The sequence below is a fragment of the Cupressus sempervirens genome, chromosome 6, assembly GCF_028749045.1.
Source record: "Cupressus sempervirens isolate cs-2001-9-10 chromosome 6, ASM2874904v1, whole genome shotgun sequence".
NCBI lineage: Eukaryota > Viridiplantae > Streptophyta > Pinopsida > Cupressales > Cupressaceae > Cupressus > Cupressus sempervirens.
Window position 1 is genome coordinate 676,087,523 of NC_143123.1, and position 13,205 is coordinate 676,100,727.

Genomic DNA, 13,205 nt, shown 5'->3' on the forward strand with positions numbered 1-13,205 from the left:
CTTTGTAGTAACAATTTTACATCTTTATCATGATCTACCTTGATATAAGCACATTCTATTTATAATTATATTTGAATTTTGACAATAATATCATTTTCTTCTTTTGTGAATCGGTTACTTGATTTCAAAGTTTCAGTGCAAATGCCAGTGATACTACCATTTGTGAAAATGATGCAAAGGTTTGTTAAAAAAATTGTTTTTTATTTCAATATTATAGTTAATGGGATTGAGATTGTGGTTGCAAGCACATCAATATAAAATTAGATGATAAACATAAAAATTAGGTGCACCAAGAAAACTAAAACACATAATTACATAATAAAAAGTACTGATAACACTAAAGCATTCTAGCTCAATTGGTTGAACAAAGTAGTGAAGGTGATGGTATGTTCTTTGATTGACATTACATTAAATAATGCTATAAATAATAATGAACAAAAGTAGTGAAAGTGATGGTATATTTTTTGATTCGCATTCCATCAATGAATATTATAAAAATAGATTAGGAGTATCAACATAAACTCAAACCATATGTATATCCTTAAGCCAATTTACCTTTTAAGTTCTTTTTGGAAATACACAGTATTGCAGTCATTTTCATTGATTTTCGCTAAGATTTTCTCTATACCTGTCTCAATTGAGATTGAGTCAATTGAGATTGAGAGGACCCACATCTTTCATAATGAAAAGAATATGTATCCAATTAGTGTTATTCTTTGCCATGGTTTTTACTCTGCCATATATATTTCCTTGATTTCACACAAAGTGCATTGTCAATTATTTGTCTTGCTTATATAATTTTAAAAAAACATAAAATTAGAGACAAATTTCTGGTTCTGAACACATCAATTGTTTTCCATAGATATTTCCTTGATTTCAATCAAAGTGCATTGCCAATTATTTGCCTTGCTTATATAATTTTAAAAAACATAAAATTAGAGACAAATTTCTGGATCTGAACACATCAAATAACAAGAGAAGAACAATGGGAATTGGAATTGGGTTTAACATGAATTTAGTAGTTCATCAACAACACTTCCGCGCCTCCAACTATATTTATCATACAGCCTTAGATTTCCCAAAAGGAAACCTTCATGGCAGGCCGAGGTTGCCTTTGAAAATAAGGAAAATATTGGAAAGAGAGAGACCATAATATATACTCGAATTCTCCCCTCCAAACAAAAAGATATATATCCATAATACAATTGGGGAATCGGCTGAATAAACCATAAGACAAAACTTCTGCAGAAGGCGCTTGAATGGATCAGAACGGAACAGAATGGATTATAACGGTAAATGAGATAATGAGATAATGATGAGACATTTTGTGTTAACAGTGAGCCCCGGGCCTGCAGCCAAGAACTCCTGCACTTCCAGTGAGAGCAGCCACCATTGAAGAAGGCCTTGCTCCTAAGCTTGAAGCTTTTGCATAGCTTGAAGAAGCCCCTGTTCCAGATGGCGTGAAGAATGCCCCATTCAACATCAGATCTCCTTCTGATCTCCAGTTCCAGTGCCCCCACTCACTGGGATTGAAATCCTCTCTTTTTGTTACCTGAATCAGACAAACAAGCATAGTAATTCGGTCACGAGATGGGCAGTTGAAAAATCCTACTTTTCCTCCATTAATGCTCCTCAACTAATCATGTGGGATGGCAGCTGTATAGCAATGGCGTCACATCTGACTGTAGGTACTCTTTAACTACCGAATTGACCAGAAACTTTATGCATGTGCAACCATGTACTAGGTAAGGTGGCCTTTGGTTGAACAGCAAACTAGAACATCAGTCTAAAAGGGCAATTATAACAAAAAGAAAACTAATTTTTTTGTTTCTGGATTTGATTGTGTATGGTTTTTAACATCAATGTTCTGATCACGGAGAATGCAAAAATGGAAATACTATAACATTCCAGATCATACTCTAGAATCCATCATCACCTGGATGAGAGAATGCCAGAATGGAATAGTGAAACATTTCAGGTCACACTCCATTATCAGGATGAGAGAATGGAAGAATGGAATAGTGAAACGTGGATCACAGTCCGTGATCCATTATCACCAATGGAATAGTGAAACATTCTGATGAAACATTAATGCAGGAGAAATACACACAATCAAATGTAGAAACAAAAATTTGCATTTCAAATGGAGTGAAAATCCCATAAGATTAAAAAGAAAATTAACACCTAACTAAAGCATCAGTCCAATACTAAGTATTCCTTTGCAAAGGTAAGGGAATGTACCTCTTTTGCAAAAGGATTTACTGGTGCCAGATACCGATTTCCTTGGCTGTTGATTGTGGGGTTTGCGCTGCCTCCAATGGCATACATTTCCCAATGGGTGTAGTCATTGTTCACTACATGGAAGTATCCATGGCGACATCTGCATTTTTTTCATATTCGAAATGAGTCATTTAAACATGTCAAAGCTTAGAATGTGTTGTTTCAAGGAAACGAGACAATGTAGACTGGATTTTCTTACCTAGGCATCCGCTGTACTAAGCCTGCGCCAAAGTGGTTGAAAGCAATGGTCACCTGCATATTTGCATCCTGTGTGTAGAGGTCGCTGTGACCCAACAGCATTACCTGCATCAATCCATTTACCCATTTAGATTCACACTTTTCCTTCTCTAATGGAAGCTTGTTTATAATCTACAAGAACCAAATTCTCCATTTCCCTGATAGAAGATCGTCAATCAGTAACAAGAAACAACTTCTATATAAGATTGTATATCATTGACAGGGACCAATTCTTTCTTTTCCTTGAGACCAGATTTCATATCATTGACAAGAACCAATTTTCCTTGATGGAAGATTTTATACCATGGATAACAAACCAATGTTTCCTTTCCTTTGACAGAAGATTTTAGACCATTGATGAAAACACAGATTAATTCCTTTATCCAAAGATTTTATATCATTGACTAGAAACAACAAAACAACATAACACGGATCAATTACTTTACCCAAAGATCTCATATCATTGACAAGAAACGACTTAACAAAGAATATTTCCATTAACCAAGGATTTAATATGAAATTGGGAAAACAGAGAAATTGAGAAGATGGGTAGGAAGAGAACAAACCTCATTGTGATGGGCAAAGTGATTGTTGGAAATGGTAATGGCAGTGGATCCCATGATGGCGTCAATCAAACCGTCAGCACACCGTGAGAGCGAGCAATGGTCCACCCAAATATGGCTTCCTCCAAAGATTGAAACTCCATCGCCATCACACATTGTTCTCCAACCGTAATGAGTCGGTGAATCTCTCACCATTGCATTGCCCGCGGGCTTGCAGTCATGAATGTGAATTCCATGAATGATGACGTTAGTAACATACTGAATCGTAATGCAGGGCCCATTGGCAATGTGGACATTGACGCCTCGGCCGTCAATTGTCTTGAAACTGTTCATGATGAGTTCTTCCTTGAGCTGAATCACCATGCTTCTCTGGAAAATGATCCACAGCGGCTCAGCCTGAATGACCGCGTGGCGCAGAGTGCCAGGGCGAGGATTAACAGCATCATAGTCACCAGGATCAGTCACAACATAAAAGCGCCCATTCTTGCCTCCAATGGCGTTCCTGCCAAAGCCAATGGCGCAGTCTGCAAGCCGCTTGCGGTTGTTGTGCCAGTTTGGGTCGCATCTCCAGCAGTCATCAATGGGGTTCCCTGTTCCACACGACAAATAGGCCAGTTCTCGCCTTGTACTGTTTATGCTCCTGCAATGCAAATCACAAAATCTCAACACCCAAAACAGTTGAAAAACGAGGCAGATTGTTGAAAACCAGAGTGAATGGGCTTAAGATCTACGCTTCTAGGATAAACACCAAAACAGAATGGATTGTCGAAAAACATAATGAATAGGCTCAAAATTTGCATTTCTAGCAGCCCATCAAAACAGAATTGATGGGCTTAAACCTGCAGTTTTAGCATGCCCGCCAAAACAAACTAGATTGTCGTAAAAAAGAGTGAATGGGCTCGAATCTACATTTTCAGCATGCTCAGCAAAACAGAGTGTATATTACGAAAAATAGAGTGAATGGGCTTAAACCTACATTTTCAGCATGCTCAGCAAAACAGAATGTATAGACGAAAAACATAATTGATGGACTTAAATCTGCATTTTCAGCATGCCCGCCGTAACAGAGTGGATTGTCGAAAAACAAAGTGAATGGGCTTAAATCTATATTTTCAGCATGCCCGCCATAACAGAGTGGATTGTCCAAAAACAGAGTGAATGGGCTTAAATCTACATTTTCAGCATGCCCGCCAAAACACATTTTATCGTCCGAAAACAGCATTGACGAGCTTAAATCTGAACTTTCAGCATGCCCGCCAAAACACAATTTATTGTCCAAAAACAGAATTGACGGGCTTGAATCTGCATTTTCAGCATGCCCACCAGAACAAAGTACATTGTCGAAGAACAGATTTGATGGGTTTGAATCTCCATTTTAAGCATGCACACCAAATCATAGAAACAAGAAGAAATCTTACTTTTGAACCATTTCAGCAATGCTGTCCGGATCCTTTTCTACAGCAGAGGAATTACTCTTCGTTGCAGAGCAGACATGGGCAAAGAGCATTACTCCTGCCATTAAAACCCAAATCTCAAAACTCCGAACGCCCATCTTATAAACTCAGAGTCACCCACCAGATCCTGGCCTTTAAAGCTCTAATTGAACAATGCTGCTGATCTCTGAAGCCAAAGATCCACCAGAGAATGAAGACCAGAACAGGACAGTGGAATTGAAGCAGGGGATGTATTGAAAACTGATAGTACAGTTTTTGATGCTCAGCCCACTGATCCGAGGCCTTACTTATAGCTCCGATTTGGGGAACTCGTGAATTACAAGTTAAATCTAGTCTAATCGAGAGATTAAGCCCGGGCCTACTCGTAAAAACTTAGCAGAAGTCGCACATTCCCACCACTCCTCTTTTTCACCAGCCACACTGTTTATACACTTCCCTACCATTTGACTCTGGGCAAATGGTAGGGAAGTGTATTGCTACTATCAATGGATTGCTACTATCAACGGTCCAGATCTTCTCCCATCTGTACGGCCGAAGCACCCACCGTCCGATGCAAAGAATAATGAGCAAACCCCCAACAACTGATACAATAGTTGGTTGGTCCCTACCAAATAGTTAGTTAGTTGATGACTAAAGAGTCAATCTTTTTTTTCCCCCTTCCACTCCCACCGCTCATTTCACTGATTGCGTTTCTCGCCGAGCCGCTAAATTTGATAGCTCCGCCAAACTAGAAGTAGAATAGCTAAGCCACGTCAGCTCCGCCAAACTCGTAATCATACGTTCCCCAACTGTTTAACGGTCAAGCGAATATTCGTGTCAGGGGAATATGGCGTTTAAGATAAGTTTAAGAATGAAATGCACAAGATTTCCAATTTAAAAACAGCCGGGAGTAATCTGCCTGAATTTGACGGTCACCCCTACTTGCCATATTAAGGTTTAGTCATCTTGATGTAATTTGTATGAAATTCTTTTAAATTATATAATTTAATTATATAGATATTGTTTTTTAAATTATTTTTAAAAAGTAAATAATGTAATTATTTCTATTTTAGAATAGATTTTTTTAAAAAAATTTAGAAATAAATATAGTCTAATTATTTTTTATTTTTTTATTTTTTTGGCAAGAGCCTAAAACACAACGGTAACTTGTGAGCCTCTCATGTGGAAATTCTTGCTTCAAATTCGCTTAACACATAAAAATAATTAATTACAACTAATAACAATAATTAATCTAGGCTTTAGTCATTTCCCATTCTTTAAAAAAATATTTATTTATTTTTAATAAATATTAAATATAATTACTATAATTATATATCAAATACTTTTTTAAAAAAAATTGTCTAATATAAATAATATAGAAATACTAATATAAAAATTGTTACTATATATACAAAATAATCTAACAAATAATAAATTTTTAATATTCATATATATATAACATAAAAATTGTTATTCTTTCCTTTAATTTATAGAGAATTTGTAAGTTTTTTTCAAATTTAAATAATTTAATTAATAAAAGTATTTAATATAATATTTATTTGAAATTTTATAAAATAATAGGAATAATCTAATTATTATTGTAAAATATATTATTATATATACAAAATCTAAAAATGAATTTATAATTTACACATTTTATTCTAAAAGAATTATAAATCAGTATCAATATATGTATAATCTCACTATTATATGTAATCTTAATTTTAATAAACAGTCTTTTAAAATTTATATATTCTATTAAGATTAATATTCTAAATAATTTTAGATTTTATCACAAATATTGTAAAGTAAAATACTAGATTGTTTATAGTATAATACCAAAGGATGTATAGAAAGGGTGTATAGATAATGAGAATCTATCATGTAATTGTGTAGTTATAAATTTTGCAATTTAATGCTAATGGACTTGTGTGTTTAAATGAAGAAAGTGGACTCTTGTCAAGATTGGTGATATTGTAAAATTTAATTATAACAATAAATTTTTATAAAATATTATTTTCCAATTTATAAAATGGTGATTATAGCCATCAAATTCTAAACCTACTCTAGAACATGGTGGACATCTTAACATCCAATCAAAACCGGCCAGGTGGGACAGCATCGACGAATAATTGAACGTTGTTTCAAACTTAGCCGCCTTTGCATTCCACATGCAATTTAATGTTAAAGAAAGCCGCAGGCGGGGGAAGAGGAAAATTTTTGTGACTACCGGCTGAGCCGGTGGGACCCAACGTCACATGCACATCTCGCATCTCACCGTCATATGCTGACCGCCTACACGTGTCGTTTGTCCTCTTCATCCCGCGAATTTTTAATAGCATTATATTTGGAAAGTAATAGGCTCCTTGTAGACCCTTGTTTTTGTCGGTGGCTCCTCTCTTTGTGTGTGAATGTATTAATTGTTTTTGCTAAAATGTGTAATTGCCTATTTTAGAATAGGAAAAATAGGAGGGGGGCTTAAATGTATTTGTCTTCTTGTCTATAGAGTGCATTCATTAGGGGGCTCAACACTCCACATGGTGTATAATAGTACAAACTATATCTTAGTTTACAAGGCTTAGTTGTCTATGGAGAAGAGTTTTTGGTTTTACACTAAGTTGTCATGTTTGCACTTTTGGCTTTGGGGAAATTAAATATGAGCTTACACACATACCCATGACCAAACTACCACGTTTCTCTATTGCCCCACATAGAGAGGCATGACCAAGATAACACATGCAAGGGGGAAAGAACAAATGACAAGAGACAAAAGTCTACATAAAAGATAGTTATTGATGTGTTTTTTTAGTTCATTAAAATATGTAGTTTGTGATAGACTTAGTGTTTGGGATTTAAATAAAGATGATGAAGAATATGAAGTTGAGAAAGACGCTCAATTAAGGTTTAGGTGTTTGATGGTTGGAATGAGGTGGAGAGAAGGCAATAATAGGAAAAGGGAATTTTCGTGTAGGTGTTTAATAGTTGGAATGAGGTAGAAAGAAGTAATAATGTTGAGGTAAGGTAATTGGTACTATTTTTTTTATTAAAGATAAGATTATGAGTAGTAATGTTATATGTGTTAATGTTCTTAGTGTATTAACATTTTATAAGGGCATGATAATGTTCTCTAGATCTTTGTACAACCGAAACTCTAAATGTCACTATATTTGCCTATACTTGTTCTTACATACAAAATATTCAAATATTGGAAAATTGGAACACTAGATAAATTCACCGATCCAGCTCAATTAGATCATTCAATTGATTTAGCGATTAAATAAAACTGTAGGTTATATGTTTATGTGAATAAGGCCTACGTGTAACTAAAAGCGCGTTGCAGTAATGTTTTATTTCTATCAACATTTTGGGTGCTCTTATAGATACTCTAGACCCTTGTGAAAGTTACATACACTTTGTGCAAAAAAAATCTCTTCCTAGTCATGACTTTGAGGTTTCTAACTTCAAGATTAATGATTTTTCAATAAAAAATGGATATGGGCTTCAATTTGTATTAATCACTTGTTATTTTGCTAATAACCTTTTTTGTTCTTCAAAGTTTGACAATATTTTTCTTTGATGTGTGAGAAAAATGTGGGGCATCATTGGTTATGGATACCTCATTAGTACTTCTAGAATGCATACCTAGCTTGTCTTCCAAATCTTCTATCATTTTTTAAAATGCCTCATCAACCTTCTTCTTTAATGGATTATTTCATATCTCCTCACAAGTATCAAATCTCTTCACATTAAAATCCTTTGGCTTGTTGGTCAAAATTTTAGCAAGACTAATCCATTCATGTCAAAAGAACTCATGGGGTATATACTGGATCCATACATTTTTGTGCTTAATAAGCTTCATATATAAATTATCATTGTCAACCATGAATGGGATGACTTCCTTGTCTGCTACTTGTACTAGTATAGTTTTTCCCTTTTTCATTTAAAAAGCTTTTCAAGAAACCCCCAATAAGTTGCTTCCCTAGCCTTCCCATGCGAAAAGCTATGCACATTCTCTCTAATATAAGAACGATCTGAAATAACCTTCCCCCTATAGACACCTAAATCTGATTACATCACTTAAATAATAATCCTTTTTAATCATCTCCTAAGGCATCATTAATTAAGTATTTAATATTTAATTAATCTATTGTCATCCCCTCATTAATTAATTCAATTAATCAATTATAGCCCAATTGATAGAATCAAATGACAAATCCAAAATCAATTTAGCAATTAACTCCCTATTCTTCTATTAAATTAAATAAATGCATAAAAATATTTAATTTAATCCCAAAAATCCCCTTTGATCTAATAAATAATTTCAAATCAATTCCCAACCCCTAACTATACCTGAATCCCTCCCATTAGCTAAATCCAACCCATTGACCCATGCTAACCCCGCTTAAACAACTAATTAACCTACCTCATGAGTGCTAGCCCACTTGCATCCCTCTAATATGCCACTTGCACCCTAATGCCCTCCTAAGCTAAGCCTAATCCCTTCCCTAAGCATGTGCACAACTTTAACTAAGGGTTAAGAAAGTCTTAAACCAAACCAAAGTCAAAGTTGTATCCTATCCCTCTTGCATTCATATCCAAGAACCTTAAAGGCTCTTACGTGACTTAAAGGCTCCTTAAATGCCTTTTACACCCATTCTCCACACTCATCTTCCCTCATCCTCCCTTATTCTCCCTCATAACTCCCCCTGACCACCTATCTTGACCCTCTACCCTATCCAATCCCCTTGTCACAAGGTTAGAGCTTTGAAGAAGCACAATCCATGTGCTCTCTTCTCCTTGCATCCTAGCCCTCCTTAACCAATTCCCCTTACTTGCATCCTGACCCTCCATCTCACTACCCCTTAGCCCATAAATAAAACCCTTTCCCTTAATTCATAATCAACTTCCATGCAAACTTATAATGCCACAACAACATAGCCATTTACTTCCTCACCATGTCAAAATCCATACACACCTCCATTGTTGAATCCTTCATCCATCTCCACACGTGATCACTTACCACTTGGAGCTTGAGCATACATGAGCACACATCCCTCAATCATTGGACACATTGACACCATCAAGGTCACACTTGGGGAGCCTACCATTCTTGGTTTGCTTGCCTCAAACATGTTTCCTTCAACTTATCATAAAGTAATGTAAAAATCATTCAGTATGTAAATGTTTAGTTAAAATTCTAAATGTTTCTTTGCATACTAGTTTAAATAAAGCACTACATTTTGGCATGCCCAATGGGACCAACCCACAACCACAAGTTGAAACATTTTTTTCAATTTATTTCACCTTTCATTTTTTATTACATTTTTGTTCTGCAAGTTTTCTTTAATATCTATATATATAAATTATATATATATATATATTTATTTATATATGTTTTTAACAAAAAAAATTTTGAAAATGTAAAATTACCTGGCACAAATTTTGCCCCCTAATTTTTTTTAAAATTTTTTTTGCAGTCGTCACCCAATCTCTTCCGACCACCACCATCTCCGCAGATCTCCCTACTCACCTCCTCCTCAGCTTCGCCCATGACCTGCACGACCGTCGCACGACCCTGAAACCTCTATACCACACAACCCTCTACTACTACCCATGCTCTCTGTGCCCTGATCTCTCTCCTACACTATGCCTTCTGCTTGCAACCTCCACTCATGGCCCTACGTCATCAAACCCTTCGCCTTCTATCATTGTCACCATTAACAACCTCCACTACAACCTCCATAGCCTCCCTCGTAGCTCCACCTCTTGCTCCTCCACCATGAGTAGAGCGCTAGCTCCCTTCAAACCCTCTTGTCACCATCAAGCCACCCCTACGACTACCACATGACAACCTTAATGACCATCTCTACCACCAACCAACACTCGGCCACTACGCACGTTTCTAGACCATCGACCCATGTTTCTAGTCATCAATCTTAAACTCACAATTTGCTGACATCATCACTGCATAAGCCTTCTACATGCTCTTTTAGGCTATAAGGAGCAACGTTTAGTGTTTTTCTCATAACTAGAGCATCCAGACTCCATTGTCAAAAAAATGAGATATCATTGAAAACATGGTTCCGAGACTGTCATGATGGTATTGGTTTCATCAGATTTTAAGGCTATTTAGATACTTGTTTTTGTTGTCAATGGCTGAAATTTATTTTAACGTTTGTTATACAATTTCAATGCCCTGACTTATGGTTTTGTAGGGATATTTGCTAACTTGTGCTTGTAGAACGTGTAGCCAAAGACTGTTAACAAGGAAGCAGTGATGGGAGGACTTTAAAGTAGGAAGGAATGAACTTGAATGCTTAAACATTTGTCTTTGAATGTATGTTGCACTTAATTGGATAAATCCAACATGCTCTTGAATGCTAAAGGTTAAAAAGAACGAATGCGATAAACATTTAGTTTCAAGTGCAAATGAACATTATGTGTAAACACCTCAGCTTTTGGGCTTAAAATGAACAAAACTCAATCTCAAATGCATTAAAGTGAATTTTCTCTTATTCCTATCTCTTTTAATTCTTTCATTCAATCAATTTTTTTGTTGATGTGATTTCTTATGTTGACCATTGCTATAAGTTGGAAATGAATCTTGCGTGTTAAAATCATGAGTGTCTTCAAAGTAATTACTTGGATACATTAAAAGCTTCCAAACTAGAATGAATCAAGTGCCTTTTGTGTCTTGAGATTGTGTCCTTTAGCACATCTTTGACTTCTCCATTTTTTGCAAATCGGGACCATTAAATACGTGATGCATGTATCGAAATTTGTTAGCAAGATCATTTGCAACAACCTAGGAGTACTTCTAGCAAGTTCATCCACCTCTAGGAAGTGCATCCCCTTTGGTGAGAAGCTCAAACCAATAAATAATCTAGCTGGTATATAAATGAGGGGAAGCATAAAATTTCTCACTCCATCAGGCAAGTTCGGGCAGTGTGTTTTTGGGGGTAGCCTGAGGTTGGAAAACTTTCCCATGATTTTAGCATGTCCAGAATAGATTCTTAAGTGGATCACATATGTAACAACCGAGTGGCTGACTCCATAGATCTAAATACGAACCAAATTAGTATCCTACCCGATTCACCTCTGAAAGTATCATAATCCTTGTGCAAGGATCAATTCAAGCGGATTACCTGGATCACCTAAAGATTTTTTACACCCACCATTTGTACTCTGTAGAATGCAAACATGCATGGGGTTTCTTTGAACTTAAGGTTCACTCATCCCCCAACATGTTAGTTCTTGTGTGATACTTAGTGTGGGCAAGGATTTTGATTACTACATCCACTTCTTATTAGGGCTAAAAATATGCTTGAATTGTCTTACTTGTGCAAAAACCCTGTGAAAAACATTTGTAGAACATACACAGTTCTGTGGTTACTATCAAAATCCCTTTTTGGTAAAGAGATCATTTGTCTGCCTCTCTCAAAGTTTCTTTATCCTTTGAGAGACTATATGTTCACAATACGCCATATCCAAAAGAGTTTTATTCTTGTTGTCTCAGAGCAGTTGTTAGCAAGTCTATTTCACAACAACTTTAGTTAGTTGGTCGTGCTTTACCTATTCTAAAACAAAAATTGTTACGCCATCTTTTGATAGAAGTTGGCAAATATACATTCAAGGTCATTCCTTTGTCAAATCAAATTTATCTTCACCATCTCAAAGAAGTTGTTAGCAAGTCTATTCACAACAATCCTTGTCCTAGTTTGTTACATTGTTGTTCCTTATAGTTAAACCAAACCCATTTTTCTTCTTTGATAAACACTATTTTCTTAGATCTATTTTGTCATCCAAGAGTTCTATTTTGTGCAACCTAAAGTCAAAGGTATACTTACCATAGTTATTACCCTAAACCACAATTGTGATCAACCTTTTGAGAATATCTCATGTCTAAGCACCCAAAGCCCAAGTGCAAAAAGGTCAAGCTTCCACAAATATCAGTTTATAGAGAGATAGAAGTAGAATGCAAAAAGCATACATCTAATCCACTACTTGTGTTACTAGATCAAATTAAGAAGGAAGGTGTTGAAGTTGCTTTTCAAACTAAGTGGGACCATAAAATTCAAAACTTAAACTTACAACATGGAGTCAATCACAACCTTATCGACTACACTTGCTATACCCACTTTGACTAGGATCTCATTCTTCTGCACATACTTTAACACTTACCACATTTTAGTTTAGGTGTTTATCATAGATTTAGGTCTCCATATAGGTCTCTATCCTACTTAGGTATTTTAGATCCATCATCTTTCAATCATGTTTTAGAAATCCACAATCACACATCATAGATCAAAGTCCTACATCACCACCATCATACTTAAGCACTTTATGTCCTGTTGTTGAGGATTGTATACCCTATATCCTACATCCATCACACTATCTCAGTTACCCCCTAACTAAGCATTGTTTGGGGTAATTTATCTCCGTCACATATGTCCCTCATCACCTTGAGAAAAAGGTAGGGCTCCACACTTGATCATCATTTTGTCTTCCCAAAGGTCATTAGTCTACCTTAGAGTTGACATCACCATCATATCTCGAGCTTACTTATAGGGAAAAAATCCTTTCTATCACTTTGCAATCACATCACTTGTCTTTAGGTATCATATCATTAGACATAGGATATTCCTTGCACATCTATCATACATCTTTGAGCATCTTAGAGTATCCTCACATT

At 35.8% G+C, this 13,205-nt stretch overlaps 1 protein-coding gene across 1 annotated transcript; it reads right to left on the minus strand.

Moving 5' to 3' along the window:
• Nucleotides 1-969: 969 nt before the first annotated feature.
• Nucleotides 970-4,794, minus strand: LOC149553996 (putative pectate lyase 18). Its single transcript, XM_089789328.1, has 5 exons — nt 4,499-4,794; nt 3,084-3,720; nt 2,480-2,583; nt 2,242-2,380; nt 970-1,552 (listed from the first exon to the last, which is right to left on the minus strand). Exons 1-5 carry the CDS (start codon nt 4,630-4,632, stop codon nt 1,331-1,333), a joined length of 1,236 nt encoding a protein of 411 aa, XP_089645454.1. The 5' UTR covers nt 4,633-4,794; the 3' UTR covers nt 970-1,330.
• Between the last annotated feature and the right edge of the window lie 8,411 nt (nt 4,795-13,205).

What these genes read in the sequence shown, in the direction of transcription:
- LOC149553996 (XM_089789328.1), bottom strand. Translation starts at nt 4,632, where the DNA reads ATGGGCGTTCGGAGTTTTGAGATTTGGGTTTTAATGGCAGGAGTAATG. An exon ending in ATTGCTGAAATGGTTCAAAA is followed by an intron (nt 3,721 to 4,498) that starts GTAAGATTTCTT and finishes TTTGCATTGCAG; the next exon opens with GAGCATAAACAGTACAAGGC. An exon ending in ACTTTGCCCATCACAATGAG is followed by an intron (nt 2,584 to 3,083) that starts GTTTGTTCTCTT and finishes GGATTGATGCAG; the next exon opens with GTAATGCTGTTGGGTCACAG.